Source organism: Alosa alosa, chromosome 8 (assembly GCF_017589495.1).
Source record: "Alosa alosa isolate M-15738 ecotype Scorff River chromosome 8, AALO_Geno_1.1, whole genome shotgun sequence".
Lineage (NCBI taxonomy): Eukaryota > Metazoa > Chordata > Actinopteri > Clupeiformes > Clupeidae > Alosa > Alosa alosa.
The window spans coordinates 12319393-12341572 of record NC_063196.1 but is presented as its reverse complement, the minus strand read 5'-3'; the positions used below and the strand labels follow the sequence as shown (position 1 = coordinate 12341572).

Sequence of the window (22180 nt, the reverse complement as noted above, 5' to 3'; positions counted from 1 at the left end):
TCCAATCTAACACAACACAGTCAAGTCCAGTCCAATCCAATCCCAACTCCTGCTCAACTGCTTAACTGCTTGGCCCCCTCATTGCTGCTTGCAGCTATATTTCTAAATACGTTTGTACTTGAAATGGACTGCAACCAGAACTGTTATATCCCAAATGTGTCTATTGAGGGTAGAGGACCCCAGGGATTGTGTGCATTGCATTTTTTCTTAAGATTTTTTTTCCAGTTTTTTTTTTTTCCCCCGCAGCAAGAAATTGCCTTCCCACTTAGTGAGGGAGAGCTTGTTTTTCCATTACCTCCAATACTCCACAATCAGATCTCTCACAACAGCAATAGTTCAAAATGGACATGTAAATGTTATCCTGTCTAAGATTTATTATTATTATTTCATGAAATACATTTAATTCAGCAAAATGAATTTGATTGTTGTGAGTAAACTGAACATGACATTATACCCCAACAACACAAACAAAGATTTTCAGGTGTCACCTTCTACTCTCCTTTTCTATACCTGTGGAGCTACACTTGTCGTCTTGACCGTCTGTGGAAACATGCTTGTGATCATCTCTATCTCACACTTCAAGCAGCTCCACACACCAACAAACTTCTTAATTATTTCTCTCTCAACAGCTGATCTGATTGTTGGCACAGTTGATGTGCCATTTCTGTTGGTGTTCAATAATCCAGGCTTGCCCATTGATACAACCCTTTATTACATAGTCTTAATGTGTTCTGCACTTGTTACATTTCTGTCTATTTACAATGTGGCCTTAATTTCCCTGGATCGGTTTTATGCTTTGAGCAACCCATTTCAGTACTCAAAGAAAGTCACAGTCAAAGTAATTTCTATTGTAATTTGCTCGATGTGGTTTATTTCATTTATGTATAACCTGGCTTTTGTTTATTTCACTGCAATAGGCACAGAGGAGCAAGGTTTAGAAAGGCTTGGGATCTAGGCAAACATAGACTTTATAGTCTCTTTCCTCTTACCATTTTGTACCATCATTATTTTGTACACCAAGATATTTGTTATTGCTAGAAAACATGCCATAAGCATTAGGTGCACCAGAGAACAACACATTTCAGGTACTACAAATTATAGAGAGACTTTTCCTAGAGAACATTCAGAGAGGAAAGCTGCCATGAAACTTGGGATTCTTGTCATTGTGTTTGTCATGTGTTTATTGCCATATTTTATAATTAGTCAGTTAAGTACCATTGTTCCTGCTACAATGGTTGTTCACGTTACACATGCAACTGTGACTATAGTACAACTGAACTCTGCAATTAATCCAATAATTTATGCTCTCCTCTACCCCTGGTTCAGAAGATGTGTAAAGCTCATCCTCACATTAAGGATTTTCCGTCGTGACTCCTCTCTCAGAAATGTACTTACAAAAACTGGGCCACAGTGAAATATCTGAAATATTCAGCTCCTCTCAATGTATGTCGTTTTGATTATATGTAATAATGCACATGAGTAACATTTCAGTAGGCCTAAGGCTGAAGGATATTTATTATCTTTTAATGCATAACAATGGTCAAAGAACATTAGTGAAAGTGACCGCCCCAACCTCAACTGTCAAAAACATACACTCCCAAAGACTTCCATTATTTTTTTTATCATTCATAGAAACTCTCATGCATTGACTATGAAGCACAGCATGTTCTGGCCAACTCGGATTGTATGCCTCCTTGTAATCTATAAATAACTATGAATGTTATCTACTTATGTTAAATCTCGAATTGATCCGTACAGTAATGGGCAGCCGTCTGATTATAGTACATTCATGTCAATTTAAAGTATCTGCACAGCAGTGTTTTTGACTGAGGCCCACTTTAATGAAATGCAATTTGGTGAAATTGACACCCTCAGCCTAACCAGCTTTGTCGTGCCAGTCAGGTCTAGTTCCCTGTTCCCATGCCTGTGCCCTTTGGTTCTTTGTCTCTTTTCTCTCCCTCAAGTGCTATCGCATTTACTTCCATTTGGGCTGGTTAATAGAGTTTACAGTTTATGCATTGTATGTTTTAACAGGATTATTTGGTCATGCAAATATATTTTGTTTAATTGACATTCAACCAGGCTTGGAATTTCACCATTTTGGGGGCAAGGCCACTTGGCCTTCAGTTGGGCATATTTGGTGGGGGGCACAAAGGCCACATGTCAGGGCACCAAGGCCAAAGTTAAAGGAACCGTATGTAAGAAATGTATTTCACTTAATCATAAAATAGCCCTGATATGTCACTAGACATTAAGAAATCATGTTCATTTCAAATACTTATATCACTGACAACAGTAGTCCGGCCAGGATATTGTCATTTAAAAAGTGAAGTTGCAGCCCTCAACTGATGCTGATGTTGTGTTTTGTCATGTCATGTCGTGTTTTGACCTGATGCGCCACCCTCCACCTAACTACTAATCACAAAGTCAGTAGTGTTCATACCTGTCAACATTTAGCTTTCCAAAAACGGGAGATTTTTTTCGGGGCAGTGTTTATACCGGATCTGTGTTTGCATATTTAATACGTTTCATACATGTGTTTCAACACTGCATTTCGCTCGTTGCTTTTACCTTACCATTACCTTACGCATGCCAGTTATGTATCCACCAGCTGCCTACCTGCAGCCTACTTCCAAAACTCCAAAGCTGCTTGCTGTCAGATTTGGTTCCGAGGGCACCAAACACTCAATAACAGTTTATGTGATGTGTTAATCAATCAAATTCCCAACAATTTCACAACAGCTAGTTCTGGAGTAGGCCATTCAACTAGCCCGCTTGCTTACGACGAGACTCAGAATGGGTTGACATGGCCCTTTGAGATCAACATACAAAAAAAAAATGGTCCTCCTAAACCCTACGGTTCTCGAGATATTCACAGAAAACTGTGTCTGCCCTACCCTCCTTTCGGGGGGTCCAGTCCAGCGGCGGGGCTACAGATCAAAATGAAAAACGATGGTTCCATGCTATCCATGTGGGGTTACATGCCCACCAAGTTTCGTGTACACCGGTCTAACAGTGTCCCGGGAATCCTTGACGGAAATTTGGACATGCGAAAAAAATAAATAAATAAATAAATCTGACTAAACCCATATGTACACCGCTTCACTGCGCGGCGTAATTACCTCTTTGTTATCAATGAAGGTAAAAAAGTTCAGATCAGTTTGATAAACTTGTATGACCATGTTAAAATAATATGTTATTGATAAAGTTTAAAGGAACCGTATGTAAGATTGTGGCTAAACTGGTACTACAATCAATTTCAAATTACTGTAGAGCGGTGTATCCCTTCCCCCTCCCCCCTGACTGGCAGAGCTGGCAACCCGGATGCCGAAACACTACTGACTTTGTGATTAGTAGATATGTGGAGGGTGGCGCATCAGGCCAAAACACAACATGATAACATCAACAGTCAGTCAGTCAGTCAACATCAGTTGAGGGCTGCAACTTCACTTTTTAAATGACAATATCCTAGCCGGACTACTGTTGTCAGTGATATAAGTATTTGAAATGAACATGATTTCTTAATGTCTAGTGACATATCAGGGCCATTTTATGATTAATTGAAATACATTTCTTACATACGGTTCCTTTAAAAAGGTCATACAGACACCATTAAAAGTTGTTCCTGTTCAACTGAAACACCTTCCAGTTTCACTGAAATGCTCTCACACAAACAACTGAGAAATGATCCTCTCACATACATAAATGAAAAACTCACATAGGGGGGAATTCTCCCATGTGCGTAAGGGTGCGTATGTCAAAAAAAGTGTGTAGCTACACACATTTCACTCTGTGCGAATTCTCCCCTTCGCTTAAATCTGTCACTAATGCGCGATAGAGGGAGTTACGCATTTTGGGAGGAGCAACCCCAAAATCAGGGCGTTTCTTATGTATTCAACTCTTGCGCGCATTCTGCCATGGCTTAAGCACCTTTCCAGCTGCACTCCGAAGGGCTGTATTAAGGTCGAGCGCCACTACAAGGTGAAACGGCATATTGCTCGATGTCGGCAGTAGGCATAATTCTAAATACATGTAGGTTACAAAGAACGTTACAAATTAACAGTAGGCTACAGTATCACATTTGGTGCTAAATGCTGATACAGCGTCATGTTTTCCCCCATTACAGTGTCACATGGTAGCATATTTCTCGACATTACCTTATCCATGCTAACCTGACTCTCGCCAGATGAATTTCGTTCGGCCTAGCTCCACTCATCCATCTGGGATCGATCCATTGGAGTGGTGCTTCACAACGCTGGGCTTTATCAAAAATCTTTGCATATGATTGGATAAGCCACTTGTCCGTCATCTATTGACGTGCTACTTCAACCACTCACATCAAAGCCAACCCGTGATGCTGAGAACAGTCTCACAGTCACTTCTACGCTACGTCACATCTATGAAACTCCCGCCCTGCGTCCTGATTGGCTCTACCATACAATCTGGTGCCGAAATCACTCTCAACGGAAGCGATCCCAGATGGATGTGAGTCAAGTCAAGTCAAGTCAAGTCAAGTTTATTTATATAGCACATTTCATACACAGAGGTCATTCAATGTGCTTTACATAAACAAAACCAAACGATAATAACAAATAAAAGCATAGAAGGGCAATATAGTCAAAGAATAGTTAAAAGGTAAAGATCATAATAAAAAGAAAACATAAAACACAAGGTAAAATCATTAAAAAAATAAAGAATAATTAGTAAGCAAAACAAAGGCAAAAGTAGTAAAAAAAAAGTAATAAAAGACAAAGTAGAATAATTATCGAGGCAGATTCAGAATTTGTAACTCGGCACAGTTAGCAGAAAGCGTCTGAGAACAGTTTGGTCTTAAGTCTAGATTTAAAACTGGCTACAGTTGGGGCCTTTTTAATGTCAATGTGAGTGGAGCTAGGCGGAGTCAGGTTATATGGCTAGTCCACAAACTCCACATTTAGCACAATATTAGCAATAGGCATGATATTAAGTTGGTATAAACAGCTAGCTAGACATTTTCTGTTTGCAATTAAAAGTGATATATGAGCCTGGCAGGCCCGGGGTGGGTAATCGGGAAAATTCCTGGTGGGCCACTTCCCTTTTGGGCCGGTCGAGGAAATTCTGTGCATGACACCATGACACGCCTCTGTATGGGTTGTAGCCTACGTGAGGGAGTTCTCCCCTCCCAAAAAGAGTTGGTTGGGTCCATATAGCCTGTCTTTTCCAAAAAGTTTTCTCAGATACGGATAGTTCCGGTTCCGGCGCCGACGAGAGAGGCAGCCTGTCGAGGTAGCTCTGTGTCTTTGTGTTTTTCTTACCGTCTTTTGTTTACTTTTTTTACTTCGCAACTTTTTGGGATTACGCACTGGAGTGTTTTCATTCTATCCTATACACAAGTTCACGCGCGAAACCCCGGGTGCCGCCATAACGCTACCAAATGCATTTCATTTCCGCCGGAAGTGGGTTTGCGCAGCGTCTGCCGGTGTAAACACAGCGATTTCCATGCTAGCTTGGGATCACGGTTCTACCACTTTGACTGGAGATGGCGTTATTCTCCCCCACCCGAATTCAGTGCAGAACTGGGAGGATAACATGACGACGTGGCCCAGCATAACGTGCAGCAAGATTTGCTCCTACTTCGCGGCAATCTTAGCAATAGATGGAAAAGCAATGGACAATCTGAAAGCCTCCGAGGCATATCAATACCTGCACAGCAACAAAGTCGGTTGTGTCAGCGTCATACAAACATGATCGTTTTGTTTATCTGAAAGCAAATGTAGAGCCTAGCCAGTGTTTGAACAATGCGCGGGCATAATGCTTGGGTGCTGGGAACTGAAGCTGGAGAAGTCAAACTGCGGGATGTAACGTGTGTTGCTGGACCAGGGAGATCTTGTTCCCACTCAGCTGCGATCCTGTGGAAGGTAACTAGATTATTTGACCATTGTAGCCTAGGCCTTGTCTTGTTTATTGTTGGTATCCGAACTACATCATAGGCTACTTGGCTAGAGTGCAAAGTGTGTTTGTGCCATGATGATGATAATAATGCATTTTCTTCATAAAGTGCATTTCTGCAAACCCAATGTTCTGTATATTCATTGTAGGCTATGTGTGCAATATATTATATCATATGACATGTTTGCAGTGAACTCATTACAATATCTATGCACTGTTTTTTACTATATATCTCTAGGTAGAAAATGCTGTGAGACAGGAAAACCGGGCTTGCCTGCACAGACAGACAGAACCAGTGGAATGCTGGGTCTAAAAGAAATGCTGGTCAGAGGAAGATGAAGCGGTGCGCTTAAAACCACACAACAGGAAGGATCTCTACCAGCCGCCACCAACTTCACAGCCATCCTCTACCACTCCAGAACCGGCACAGAAGGTGACACTCTTTAGGAATCATGAAGAGTGGAGGAAGAACGCGACTTGCCTCACCAATGGCAGAACTTTTCAATTGCCCTGGGAGTAGCCTCCTGCAGCTCTGCTTTAATGCTAATACCTCCTCCATCACCGAGCCAACACCATGTCCACGCCTCCATCTCCTAACCCATGATGAGCACCACACACCACTGACTTGTGTAAAATGTAGAACCTTCTATGATGAATACATTAACATGTCCACAGCCCAGCTTGAGGAGATTGAGAAGGTTACAAAAGCACAGAGCAAAGAACAGGTCTGGCATGATGCGCGGAGAGCGCGATCACAGCGAAAGCACGGGCTAGAAGGGTGCCCATTCGCCAACCACGCACCTGACAAGTTTTTGTCAGAACACTTACACCCATCCTTCCGTGGGTAATGCCGCAACCCGGCCAAGGAGCCGGAGGGGGAGGAACTTGCAAGGGACTATTTGGAAACTCTGGGCAACAGCATTGAAACCAAAGGCTTAGTAGTGTGCGAAAAGGAACCGTGGTTTGCAGCATCTCCGATGGAGTGATAAACAAAGACATTCTGTTGGAGATCAAATCACCTGTGATGGGAAACAAGTCACTAGCAGAATTTTTGGCAACAAAGAACTGCGAAATCACAACTGTGGCAAATGGAGATAGGGTAGATTACCATATTGCCTGCAATGGTCCAAAAGGCTACTACATGCAGGTACAAATTGGGATGCACTGCACAGGGCTTCAGCACTCCAAGTTGGTGATCTGGAACAAAACTGAGCACCTAGGAAATCGGTACCCTACGACCAAGAATTTGTCCAGGGCCATATCACAGGCAAGCGACATCTCTACTTTGCCCACATGTTCCCAAAAATTGTTGATGATTTTGTTGAGGGAAGGTTACAGTTCTGCAGTAAATATCGCAGCATTTGAAAAATAATATAAAACTGCCTTATTTAGGTCATGCCCACAGGAGCCAACAGTTGTCCGCTATTTTACATAATGCACAATTTACATGATCTCTTTGTGCTGTGCAATATATCAATGTGCCTGTACTGTTTGAGTAAAATAAAGTTTGATGTAATTTCATTTCATTATTGCACTGAACTACGATCATGAATGATAGGCCTTATGTTCCTTAGAGGGCTACAATTTCTGTTAACACAGTTTATCATTCATAGTAAGCTCACACTGTACATAAATAACACTGGATTAATTAATTGTTTTGAGGAAAACTAAAGAAATGGCTTCAACAAGAAAGATCATATGTTTAATTCTAACAGGTATTTAAAAAGTAAAATACAAAAGCCCACACAATTACATCACTAAAAAAATATTCATATATAATATTAAAAAATACAATGCATGCAGTATTTATTGTGTTTATCTGTATTTAATGAACAACATGGCTGGGTGTTGGTATACTGGGACATAAGGCAAGATTCTAAACCTCACGAGGCACTCTAATCAGTGGACTCTTCAGGTTAACTAGGCCAGCACAGATGGTTAAGATGTTGTCCAGTTTCAGAGCCATGCTGATGGGAACGGTCTGAATAAAATCTTAAAGACCTTCAGTCTCTGGATTGCTCTTTCCGTGTATGCGGACATTGGCTACCGCCTGGTGCGTGTCGTCTCCTCATTTGTCAACTGATTGCTCTGTAGGTGAATGCAGGGATGTTCAAACTGACCCTTCTCTCATCAAGCAAGTCTCGAATGGTGAACCCACGGTCCGCCATGACCTCATCACCAGCCCTCAGATAGTCTAGAAACCCACTGTCCATGGTGATAAACTTATCGCTGCTTCTGCCAGCATAGGCATCAGATATAAACATGATAAGCCCATTAGGGGCCACAGCGACGAGATATTTCACAGTGTTGCGTGATTTGTATTGGCTGAAAGTGTCACTCCTTGAGTCATGGTTTGTGGCTCTCTGCATGGCACTTTCGCACAGTCGATGATGCAGGTGGTTCGAGGGTAGTTCCTCTGAAACGACAAGGGCATGGTGGCACTAATGGTCTCTCTTGGAAGCCATGGGATCAGGACTTTGAACTGTTCACCCATCACGCCAATCCAGTGACTAATCACAATGCTTGCCATGGATGTGGACACATTGAAGCGGTGAGCAATATCTCCTAATATTAGGTTTAGTTTTAACTTAATCAAGGTCATTAGGATTTGGTCAACAACAGGAAGGGTAATTGATGGCTTACTGAAAGGCAACAACACCGTCACTAGGGTGAAAAATTGAACCATACGCACTCCTGTATACAGCCGGGACCTAGCATCATCAATGACCGTGGTGCTAGTCACAGTAGGACCCATTTCTGCCTCGCACTGTGTGGCCTTGTCTACTTTAACGGACGGTGTTGTTGAACAGTACGTGTGGTCAACATGTGACGGATCCTCCCATTGGGTCTGGGCATCTCGAAATTTTGGTGTAGCAGGCTCGGCCTCACAGGCAGGCTGACAGGTTTCAGGAGCATCTAATAAGGGGACCAGAAAACATGGATGGAGCCAAATTAATGCAGACATAGTCCTCTCTCTAATAATCACAATGACAAAATTTGTACTACAACATTGCACTCACACGCACACACACACAATCATCATCACAACAGCCTGCCACCTTGCATTGTATTTATGATGTAAAAGACATGCACGACACATATTACACACAATTAATGATGTATCGCGGTGCATTATTTGTCCCATCTCCAAAACAATCAACTGCCTTAGCAAAATACCGGTAGCAATGTTCTTCATAATTAACAGTATTTTCAGCTTCATAGCTAAAGTTGCTGAACTTACCCTCAGATTCAAGTCTGGCGTTTCTTTATCTGGGGGAGGCAGTTGTCCCGCTGGGTGAGTTGACGCCTCTTTGGCTGGGTAGTGCGATTGTATCCCAACCACAACTCTGGGAAAGGATTATCCTTGGTTGGTTTTTTGTCCACAAAGTGATGGGAACAAACAAAAACGTTGCGTGGTGGTTTCTTTACATTCAATGCCTTCAGCCAGGTCCTTGATTCCAAGTCGCTATCAGGCTTGCGAAAAAATGTGAACAATGGAGCGCATGGACATTGCCTCTTCGTAGCTGGTTTGTGGTCGTAGCACTGTCTATCTAACCACTCGTTCAGGTGCTTTCTCGAGTTTTTACAACCAACTACAGCACACGTCGTTCCCGAACCACTTTTCTTCATGTTGTAGCAGCTAATGGTTATATCCTCTTTGTCACAGCGATATCAGTGCTTCGTCGGCACAACGACGTACATAAACAATAGATGGTGCAATCCCGGACATGTTACAGTGAAGGAGACTGTATGCTGTGGATGTGGAGTTACTAGCGGTCAGTCTACGACCATACTACATGCCGAGGGAGTTCTCGCACGCCATTGTTGTCTGTGTCTACGTTCCGCCTCAAGCCCTCCCGGACACAGCGTGTGACGTCATTCACTCTACAGTCGCTAGGCTCCAAACTCAGCACACTGATGCCTTCTTTGCGATCTCTGGTGACTTCAACCACATTACACTGGATTCCACCCTCACAAACTTTTACCAGTTTGTTGACTGCCCAACTAGGAAAAACAGGACAATAGATCTCATGTATGCAAACGTGAGGGATGCTTAGAGTGCCACCCCCCTTCCCCCACTGGGGAAGTCGGACCATAACCTCATTCATCTTCAGCCAATGGACAAGCCAAAAGTTCAGAGGCTACCAGTTGCCACGCGCACCTTCAGGAAGTGGACACCGGAAGCGGATGAGGCTTTGAGAGACTGCTTTGAGTCCACTGACTGGAGTGTGCTACTGAATGGAGAGGACTTAGAGGAGGTCACACATTGCACCACTGACTATCTGAACTTCTGTATGGACATTGTTGTTCCCACAAGGACTGTACGCTGCTATCCAAATAACAAATAACAAGCCTTGGATAACCAGTAATGTCAAGACCATTCTCATTAGGAAAAAGATGGCGTTTAAGGAGGGGGACATGGCAGAGCTGTGGCGAGTACAGGGGGAACTCAAGAATAAGCTGAAAGAGGCTAAGGAGGACTACAGAAGGAAGATGGAACAGAAGCTGCAAGATAACAACATGAAGGAGGTGTGGGACTGTATGAAATCTATCACTGGCCTTAAGAAGAGCAGCAGCTCTGTGGAGGGAGACCTGGACAGGGCGAACCAGCTGAACCACTTTTACAACAGGTTCGATTGCCCATCCCCCAGCCCCCACCCCACCTCATTACCAGTGCAACATTCACCCCCACCATCACTGGATATTGCACCCCTCCCCCACATGGCGACCACGAACAACAAGGTGACAACGACCTCAGTCAACAGACAGACAGACACAAGATGCTGTCCCCCCCCCCCTCCATCATCACTGCTGATCAGGCTATCGCACCTCTCCCCCACATGGTGACCACGAGTAGTGCGGCAACAATGGCTTCAGCCAATGGCCATCAGTCTCTAGCCACACAACAACCCTCTCAGAAGCACCCCTCCTCCTCCTCACCCTCCACTCCCCTCATCCCCCCCATCATTACAGCTGATCAAGTAAGTTATCTTTTAAAAAACTTCATCCTCGTAAGGCAGCCGGGCCTGACAGACTGTGTCCAAGGCTGCTCAAGGCCTGTGCTGCTGAACTGGGGGAGCCACTGAAGCACATCTTCAACTAGTCTACGTCTCGGACAAGTTCCAACATTGTGGAAGACATCATGTCTCACCCCCGTCCCCAAGAAACCACACCCCAGTGAGCTTAATGACTTCAGGCCTGTCGCTCTAACATCACATGTGATGAAAACAATGGAGCGACTGGTCTTAGGTATGCTCAGACCCCAGGTACGCCATGCACTAGACCCGTTACAGTTTGCATACCAGGAGAGAGTGGGCGTGGACGATGCCATCACTTATCTTTTACACAGGACACATTCTCACCTAGACAAGGGGAAAAGTGCTGTGAGAATCATGCTTTGATTTCTCAAGTGCTTTTAACACCATCCAACCCCTCAGACTGGGAGACAAGCACTTGCAGATAGGTGTGGACGCTCACCTGGTAACCTGGATTACAGATTACCTGACCGAGCGACCACAGTTCGTCAGACTGAAGAACTGCCTCTCTGACTCTGTGATCAGCAGCACCGGAGTGCCACAGGGAACTGTGCTCTCTCCAGTCCTGTTCACCCTGTACACATCTGATTTCTGCTACAACACCGAGTCATGCCACATGCAGAAGTTTTCTGATGATACTGCAATTGTGGCGTGTATCAGGGACGAGCAAGAGGAGGAGTACAGGAGCCTGGTGGAGGACTTTGTGCAGTGGTGCAAACTCAATCACCTTCAACTAAACACTTCAAAGACCAAGGAGATGGTGGTGGATTTCCGCAGGTCTAAGCCCGCTCTGCTACCAGTCTCCATTGATGGGCTCAATGTGGAGGTGGTAAGCACCTACAAGTATCTGGGTCTCCACCTGGACAATAAACTGGACTGGTCAGCCAACACTGATGCACTCTACAAAAAAGGACAGAGCAGGCTGTACTTCCTGAGGAGGCTGCGGTCCTTCAATGTGTGCAGCAAGCTCCTCAGGATGTTCTATCAGTCTGTTGTGGCCAGCGCCCTCTTCTATGCAGTGGTATGCTGGGGAGGAAGCACAAAGAAGAAGGATGCTGGGCGACTTGACAGGCTGGTAAGGAAGGCTGGCTCTGTAGTGGGAGCTGAACTGGAGTGCATCACTTCAATATCTGACAAAAGGACCCTAAACAAACTGATCAACATCTTGGACAATGAATGTCATCCGCTCTACAGCACTATCAAAAACCAAAAGAGCTTGATCAGCTGGAGACTTCGCTCACTGCCATGCACAACTGAAAGGCTGAGGAAGTCATTTCTTCCTAGGGCCATTGAACTGTTCAATGCCTCACTAAAGGGAAGAGGAGAGATAGACTTCTCTGCTTAGTCTGTCTGCCTCTCCACCCTCTCCATGTGTGAGTACTGACTGCCCACTACTGCTTTACTACTGTTTTACTACTGTTTTACTAATGTACACAGCCTAATGTTTTCACTACTGGTTTACTGCTTCACTGTTTTTCATGCTACATTAGCACACATGATCAATGGCTGCGGTCAGGCTTCTGCTACAATACTGAATGAATGAATGGCTATAACCCTATTACCTCAACCTGTTCTTGCACTGAAATAGTTTTTTTATTTTACCTTGTCTACATTATACTTTACTCTCCTATTTGTCCATATTATTTATGCTGGTCTCTAGACCTTACTCTTGCACTGTTGCACTGTTGGACTAATGTTGGACTACTTTTTGCACCTTCACCATGACACTCACTCTCTTAAGTACCTTGCCATGCACACATAACTAAGGACTATGGTTGGACTACTGTTTGCACCTTCACCATGACACTCACTCCCTTTAGCACCTTACCAGTCCCAGCCCTGTCACTACAAGCGTCTTATGCTTGATCACCCTCAAGCACATTGGACTTTCTTAATTTAATTTATATAGTGTATTTAGTATTTAGTTTTGTTAGTTTTCTTATCTTTCTTATCTTCTACTGTCTTTATTGTACAGTGGAGTTTAGTTATATGTTTATACTTATACTTATGTTTACCATTTCTGCTGTAAGTGCATGTTGTGTGTGATATCTGTATGCTACCGAGACCCTTGAATTTCCCCTTGGGGATCAATAAAGTATCTATCTATCTATCTATCTCTAGCCGAGCCGGTCCTACAGTAAAGTCAGGAAGGATGGATGGTAGAAAGAGGCCAGGAGGGACTGAAACAGCCAGGTAGAATGCTGCTAAATGTGCCAAGCTTCCAGATTACAGACAAAAGTGGCAACTGGTAAAGAGAGATAGCCTAGGCAATGATTATTATGACCGCCGCGCAGCAAAATTTTTTTTTTTTTTTTTTTTCTTTTTCGCATGTCCAAATTTCCGTCAAGGATTCGGGACACTGAAAGACCGGGTACATCTAAACTTGGTGGGCATGTAACCCCACATGGATAGCATGGAACCATCGCTTTTCGTTTTGATCTGTAGCCCCCCCGCTGGACTGGACCCCCTGAAAGGAGGGTAGGGCAGACACAGTTTTCTGTGAATATCTTGAGAACCATAGGGCCTAGGATGACCAATTATTTGCGTATGTTTGCCTCCAGGGGTCATGTAAACCCATTCCATATGCACACATGTGCATAAACAGATACACACGCACACACAAACATTCACAGTAATCCTACGTATGACACATACAGTACTCACACAGTAGACATATATACGGACGCATGGACATGCACACACACAGGCACATAAACAGGCAAACACACAAGCACATGCACATGCACGCACACACACCCACCCACACACACATAAACATAAACATGTACATACACAAGAATTTCTCACAATTATGAACAGGCAAGATGGGGGTGGGGTTGTATAAAATGTATATTACATGTGAAATCTATGAACTAATCATGTTTTGGTACTAGCAGATACCAGTGAGAATTGACTGTGCATAATGCAATTCAGTGAGACAGTTAGAATCATATATGCCTTTCAGCGTGACTTATTTTTGTGGAAAACATGTGCTGGACTGGGCGGCGGTCATATTTTGTACCGCTCTGCGGTACATCTAGTTAGCAATGTAATTATTGGGCTAATATTGGACGTTGTTGCGTTGTCAAGCTTTTTGCAAGCAACATTTTAAATTACTTAAAATATTAGCCTTTTGTATCCGATTCATAGACTGCAGTATGCAAATATTGATAATAAAACTGAAGCTTGATCTGTGTAGGCCTACAGGTATGTGGCAAAAACTGTAGCCTATGAGCAGCAGATCAACCAGTCGACCACTGAAAATGATGAGATTAGTGATGAGGAGGCTATGACTACAGGGACAAGTAGAGAGGATAAATTAAAGTTATTTAATGTAAGAAAGAGCAATTATCCTACATGATAAACCTACTGTATATGCCTTGTTTGCTCAGAAGAGGGTGTAGTAAAGGAGTAGGCTATATCACCAAACAACAATATAGCCTACCCATGCAAAAAACATGTAGCCTAAACATTAGTTCAATATGCCTCTTTGTGGAAGTGTGGGATAGGCTTCATTTCAAAGGCTTTCTTTCTTTCTGTTTTTGTTAACTTGTGGAATAGTGGAATATTTTTTGTTAACTTCTCAGTTGAAGTGAATTATTAACCTTTACACATTTGTTGAACCATGGTACTAATAAAAACTACAGGATAGTAAGAGCTGAAATGTTGCTTCATTTATCCAATTTCCACCACTATGGAAAACGTGGGCTGGTCTTGGGCCTGAAACTCCCGGGCTGAAAAGTGGCCCCACTCCGGCCCTGGAGCCTGGTAGCCACCTATCTGAGTGGAATGTGTTTCAATCAGCATAGGCTACTGTGCTTCATGTAAATGCTTAGTTTAAGGGAAACAAATTATTGAAGACTTCAACACTCACCAGTCCCATTACAAAAAGGCAAAGACCACATTATATTTTTGTCCATTTTCCAAATCACAGTGAATGCAGCCAAAATATTAAATTGCCCTGGCTCCTTTTATAACAGGCCAGTAGGCTACAGGGAACAGGCGACATCGTTCTTCAGTCTATTTTCATCTGTTTAGCAGGAGAGGGGCCCTCTGTTGCTGCAGCAGTCATGTCGGGATCTGGGGGTGTCTCAATGAGTTTCACATTCCTGTGCCTGCTTGCTAGGTGCTTGCTCAGATTTGAGGTGGAATTTTTCGCTGTAGACAACATTTTTCTTCCCACACAGAGTGTACAGCGTTAATGTTTTTTTCATAATGTCTGAACCACCATGAATTAAATGCTCCATGTTCGCGCTCTCTCCCGCACTCCATGTCTTGCCGCTATAGGCCTACGTCATTGTCACGAGTTAGTCTCACAAAGCAAAATCCCAACAGCAAAATCCCAAATTCGACTACAACTGTCTATGGCAAAATCACGGTTTAGTAACGCAGGCTGCTTGCAGGAAAGTAAAAGTAATCTACTGTAAATACTGTTTTTGCAATTGTAATCCCTTACTTTACTTGAAAAAAGTAAATGGATTACAGTAACGCCTTACTTCTTAACGCGTTACTGCCCATCACTGGTCTCCAGCAATGCATTCAATGTAAGAGTCTGTGAGCACCTTCACAACTTGGTCCAGCCTGAACCATAAAAACATAAGAAACTGTTCCGGCCAATCATCGATGAGATGTGCGTTTAGGAGAGTTTCAATTGCATGGGGGGGAGTTTCAATTGCATGGGGGCCTTTAACTTACAAACTATGAGAAAACTAAGGTAAAGTTAGCATCCATCCCATGTATCATAACCAAACTTAATACGTAGACTCATGACCCCATCATGTTCAAAAAATAGGAGGTGCTGCAATTAGGAAAAATGTGTTTTGGCTTGTAGCTGCTGTTGTGTCTGGAATTAAACTGTAATTATATGTACTTAAAATTATATGTACTTGGGACCCCATCCTGAGGACACACAATAAATTTTGGTGAACTTTGACCTCTAGGGGCGCTATAATTAGAAAGACTTTCCCGTATTGGCACCAAATTTGGTACCTTTACACATGAACACATCCTAAGGACCCACAATATTTTTTTTATGTTTGACCACTAGGGGCACTATAATTAGCAACACTTTCACCTATCGCAACTAAACTTGGTATGTGGACTTGCGACTACATCCTAAGGACATACTATTAATTTGGTGTGCTTTGACCACTAGGGGCGCTATATTTATTAACACTCACCTATTATCACCTATTGAAACTAAACTTGGTATGTGGAGTCATGAACCCATATTAAGACTGCACAATTATTTTGGTGACTTTTGACCATTAGGGGTGCTATAATTATCAACACTTTCACCTATTTAAGCCAAACTTCGTATGTGGATTTAGGAATACATCCTGAGGACACACAATAAATTCGATAACCTTCGAAGAGTCCAGTCTAATCCAATCAAGTCCAATCCAATCCAACCTTACACAACACAGTCCAGTCGAGTCCAGTCCAGTTTTAGCTAACTAAGGCAGCACATGTTGGTTAGCTTTTAGCTGATCTCCATTCACACATTACCCATTTGAAGTTGAAGTTCTAGTAGTTTATTGTCATGTACCTGATGTATGTTGTGTGTGTGTGTGCGTGTGTGGGGGTTGAATGCTGTTTGTTCATGTTTTATCAATAATAAAAGGCATTCCTACATTATAATGAATTACTTCCCTTCAACTTTTAACGAAACAATGGAATAATCACAATCAAAATAAAGCACCAAATACAACAAAACAAATCTTAGATTAGTTTATATTTTAATTAGCTTTTATAAATTGTATCCTTAACCTATAATACACATTTTATACAACTGCAAAACAGATATAAAAAAATAATCTTTTGCCAATTTATTATAATCTCACGTAGAAAACAAAGAGGAAAATTCCACCCTTTAGGGAAAGCAAATTTATTTTGAAAAAAAGGAAAATCTCATAAAGAAATATACCAAAATAAAATACCAACCAAAGGTCACAGACACATCACGTGAACAAAGGACCTGGATCTGGACTCTATAAAAGGTCACGCTGGTTCAACATTTCAGGGAAATCTCTTTAACTCCATCCTGTGGATAAGACAGATCATAGCCCCACTGCTATAAGACCCCATTTTTGTTACATTTTCTGCAAAAAATCCTTGGGATCAATAACGGAGTCCCTTGACAAGAGTTGTGTCTCTTCAGACATTTGTAGATTTATCTTTTTTCTCCATATACTTTCTCCATCATTTCTTTCATTGCTTTTGACCCCTATTTTGTGTGAATTGAGCCTTTGCTCCACATGGATTGTCATTCTATTTTAATATGCGTATTACACTGTGAAGTGTGTGTAAAATCACCTCCAATTGGTGTTTTATTTCTTTAAATTTGGTTTGGCCAGACTTATTCTTTTCTTTCCTTTATCAGCCGGGGCTGCAAGAATCAAGAGGGGGCAGTGTTAACCACCACATACAGTAATACCCTGAATACAGCTTGGTGCTAGCGCTGGTATTGGTCAAGTGCATCTATTTATACATCTTAGACAAAAGAAACCAATAAATAAATTTAAACAAATTGTCTCCTCCCTCATTCATTCAGTTGAATACATCACAGTGGGGAATGCTGGGTATCCTCCCTTGTTTAGTGGTTACTAAAGTAAACTCAGTCTTATGGAGGTCACATATACACCTACAAATGATTATTTATCGTTATTTTTATCATGAAAATTATATATCATTATTTTTATCACCATGGAAACAGCATCAGCACAACACCATTGATCCACAGTTCTAAATTCCCTTGTTAACTGGAGAGAGTGAATGGCCCAATAAACAGCTCCATGTTAACTTGGGGAAGTGGATAAAAAACCCCATTAAAGTCCATAAGTAGAGTTATGAGTGAAAAAGTGGAATGGTAGTGGCACAGGAAAAAAGTATTCAACACTCTAAGAAAAAGCAGTACACAACGGCAAGGCATGACAAGGAACGAGCTGGAATCTATAAGTAGTTACAGAGTAATTATCCCTTCTATCTGTGCAAATTAATATAAGCTGAGTACATATTGATGGGCTATAAAAAGTTTTTTTGTTACCAAGGTGTCACACAAGAAACATTTCATGATGGGTAAAAGCAAAAAGCTCTCCCAAGACCTTTGCAACATTATTGTTGCAAAGCATATCATTGGATCTGGTTACAGATGCATTTCAAAACTTTAGAATCATCCAGTAAGCAGTATTGGAGCCATTATCTGCACGTGGAAGGAACATCACTGCATCATCAACCAGCCATGCACAGGATCTCCTCGCAAGATTTCTGACCGGGAAGGATAGTCAGAAGAGTAGCCCAAGAGCCAAGGACCACTGGGAAAAAGAGTCACCCCGCATGACTCTATTACTGAAGAAAATCATGTCAAAGCTCGTTGAAAGTTTGCTACACAAAATTTGAAGAAGCCTATGAAATACTGAGATTATATCTTCTGGTCAGGCGAGAGCAAAATGTAACTTTTTGGATGTCACACTACACACCACCTTTGGAGGAGAAATGACATTGTGCATCACCCTAAAAATACCATACCAACAGTGAGGTTTGGAGGTGGAGACATCATGGTGTGGGGCTGTTTTTCATCTCATGGTACTGACAGACTTTATACAGTTGAAGGAATGATGTATGGAGTAATTTTGTTCCGGGAGAATTTTGCCACCCACCAGGAATATGAGAATGAGACATGGCTAAACCTTCCAGCAGGACAATGATCCAAAGCATTCAGCAAGGGGAACTCTCAATTAGTTTCAGAGAAAGGATATCAAGGCCCTGACTTGAACAGTTTTGGAAGTTAACTAAAGATCAGGATTCTCAAGAGGGACCCCTGGAATCTTCAATATTAAAAGACTATCTGTTTAAAGAATGGGCCAAAATCACATATGAATACTGCGACTGATTAGTTTTGTCATACAGGAAATGCCTTGAAGCTGTCATTACAAATAAAGGCTTTTCCACAAAGTTTCAGTAATCGTACAATACAATTAATTTCCAGTTGACATTTGTCTCTGTATACAATATTTCTTTCATTGCTGTTGACCGTTACTTTGCCTTAAGCAATCCTTTCCTCTATTCCAAAAAGGTATCGCTGTCTATAGCATTCATTATAACAATACACATTTGGATTGTGTCACTGTTTTACAACTGTGCACTTCTTTACTTTAATGGGTACTTCAGAAACAAATGTCCAGATAGATGCCTTCCATTTGTGGATGAAGTGTGGTCTACTGTTGATCTTGTTGTTGTTTTTATTTTACCGTGTGCCACTATCATAATTCTGTACCTAAAAGTATTTTTCATTGCAAGAAGGCACGCAGTCTTAATCAGAGCTGCACTCAAGGACCAGAAACAACCGGATGTCCAGAACAATGGCGACTCAATGAGATTGAAGAGAAAAGCTGCCAAAGTCCTTGGAATTATTGTGTCAGTGTTTTTGATATGTTTAATAACCTATTATGTTTGTATGTTACTATTTGATGTGTTAGCCCAATCATATGACAGTGTGGTAAATACCATGTTAACACTATTTTTCCTTAATTCTACCATCAACCCCATAATTTATGCCTTGTTCTATTCTTGGTTTCAAAAAAGTATAAAATTAATTCTCACATTTAGAATATGCAGGGCCGACTCCTCACTGATAAATGTTCTCTCAAGTAACTGAGTCCCTTGACAAGAGTTGTGTCTCTTCAGACATTTGCAGATTTATCTTTTTTCTCCATCATTTCTTTCATTGCTGTTGACCCTTATTATGTGTGAATTGAGCCTTTGCTCCACATGGATTGTCATTCTATCTTATGCGGTACTACACTGTGAAGTGTGTGAAACCACCTCCAATTGGTGTTTGCTTTCTTTAAATTTGGTTTGGCCAAGCTTATTCTTTTCTTTCCTTTGTCAGCCGGGGCTGCAAGAATCAAGAGGGTGGGTTGTTGGCCTAGATAGTGTCATTGGGGAGCAGGGGCGCAGGAGATATTTTGAAAGTGAGGGGGACCAAATTGTGAACACAAGCCCATAGTAACATCAGATTTCCAGTTATCGGATCGCCACCTCTGGCCCACTTTCGACCATCATATTTTAAACTTGCCAGAATATAAAGATAATACCATTGATTGATTTCAAAATACTTTTTGATAAAAATGGTCAAAACTGTGAGATGAGCACAACACCAGATCTGCTCTCAGACCAGCTTCTTGCTATATGCAATTCTACTTTTATTTATTTTATTTAGATTTATTTCACACTACTTGGGCCAATGGTAGAATACTCTAAAAGCAACATGGGATGTTGATATTTTGTGAAGCCATGAATGAACAAAAGTTCATCATGCGTATGATCCAAACATATATGATCAAATAGTTAAGCCTACTTAAATTGTCTCCACTATGTGCAGTTAACATTTATTGATGCAACGTTAGAACATATGGTCTTAACAAGTTACCAGTCCACAACACAGAAAATTGCAACAGAAAGTTGCTTTGTATAAAATGTATGTCAACTTACTACGTTTGCCTTCTGAAAAAAAGATGTGATGCATTTTTGTTTTTTTGCTGGATTCATTGCGATTCTCCTTACCCCAAGCTTTAAAGAACTCCTCAGGTCTGTGACAGGCAGATGTAACACCGCTAAATTCTCAGCTAGTTTAGGACCCAGCAGCAGCCAGACCAACAGATACCTTGTCTTAGCTGAATTACTGAAGCTAAGCAGGTGTGGTCAGTAGGTGGCACTCTTCCCTCTGGCCAAAAAGATCGATCCCAATGCCCCAGGGCAGTGACGGGGACACTGTACTGTAGGAGATGCCGTCCTCAGATGAGACGTTAAACCAAAGTCCTGACTCAAAGAGTAGGGGATTCCCCGGTGTCCTGGCTAAATTTTCAACCTGGCTCATTCAATCTGGCCCCCTAATCATCCCCCACTGTAATTGGTTCATTCACTCCGTCACTCTCTACCTCAAGCTGGTCTGTGGAGAGCATTCTGGTGCATAATGGCTGCCGTGCATCACCAAGGTGGGTGCTACACATTGGTGGTGGTTAGTGAGGTCCCCCCTTCCATGTGAAGCGCTTTGAGTGTTGAGAAAAGCGCTATATGAATGTAACGTGTTGTTGTTGTTGACCCCACACTGAACGTGTAAGAATGCCAGTAGGCCTATCACTCTGGGGTGTGGTAGCCTAGCCTACTCTCTGGGATTTATGCACCAAGGAAACTGAAGTAACCAATATATTTATGTCTTGAAATTATGTTTGACATAAATGTCTTAGAAACAAAACGTTGGGTAAGACTTGTATTTTATAAGTTAGTGGAAGCCGGATTTATAAACCGTATTTATACGGACAAATAAAGGCCGATCCCCAAATACAAGACAGGGTAGCCTAATAATTGCCTACCAGTCCACTAGCACTAGAAGACATTGTTTCGATTTAACTCAATAAATAAGACATCTTCTTAATATTTTATTCAGGGCTCCGAACCGGTTCAAGGAACGAAAACGAAAAACGAAAACGAACGGAATTTTACGAGGAGCGGAAACGGAAACAAAAACAAAATGGTCTTCAACTGTTCCGGAACAGAAACGTTATTCTGAAATCCACAAAACCGGTTAATAACGTTTTTTTTTTTTTCCGTTCTCTATATAACAGCCTAATAATTTGATTTCTGCAGTTTGAAAAAAAAAAACGAATAAATGGACCTTTGGTCCAAATGTGTATATTTTCTCTTGCTGTTGTAATGTAACCTATCCGTCTGCCACTTGGGATCTTAGGCCAGCTTCGTGGCGTAGGCTACTGAAACTGATTTAGAAATTGTTTGTAGCCTATGCGTAATAGCCTATTTTGCCTGTCCACTTATTTGTTTTCAAAATCGGGATTTGAAATGTTTGCGCAATTATAGCCTATTCTATGTAGAAGAGTTAAACGGGAAATTTGAGATAGGCCTTGTCAGCAACAGAAAGGTTCGTTTATAAACAGGGTTGGAATTATAGCGCAAGCCTTTGAAGATCTCCATATGGATAAAACTTAGGCTAAAACCAGGTAAGGAGTTTAGCTTGCGTATCCAGAAATATTTTTTTGATAAGAAATTATTTATAGGCATAGGTTAGGCCTACAGTAAGTCTGTAGGCTATGGGATGGATAGCCCATCTGAATGTTTTTGGATGCCGCCTGTAATTTATTATTTTTGGGCATAGCTACGGTATAGGATAAAGAATGAGTATGTCTATTCTAAGGTAAAGT

The 22180-nt window shown here is 41.9% G+C and overlaps 1 protein-coding gene and 1 pseudogene across 1 annotated transcript; one reads left to right on the top strand and one right to left on the bottom strand.

The window, feature by feature from the left end:
• Window positions 1–7790: 7790 nt before the first annotated feature.
• Window positions 7791–9007, bottom strand: LOC125299616 (annotated as a pseudogene).
• A 9929-nt stretch (window positions 9008–18936) lies between these two features.
• LOC125299675 (trace amine-associated receptor 13c-like) lies at window positions 18937–19620 on the top strand (the record flags this gene model as incomplete). The annotated part of the gene is made up of 1 exon (XM_048251048.1): window positions 18937–19620. A coding segment is annotated over one exon (684 nt), but the record flags the coding sequence as incomplete, so codon positions are not given.
• Between the last annotated feature and the right edge of the window lie 2560 nt (window positions 19621–22180).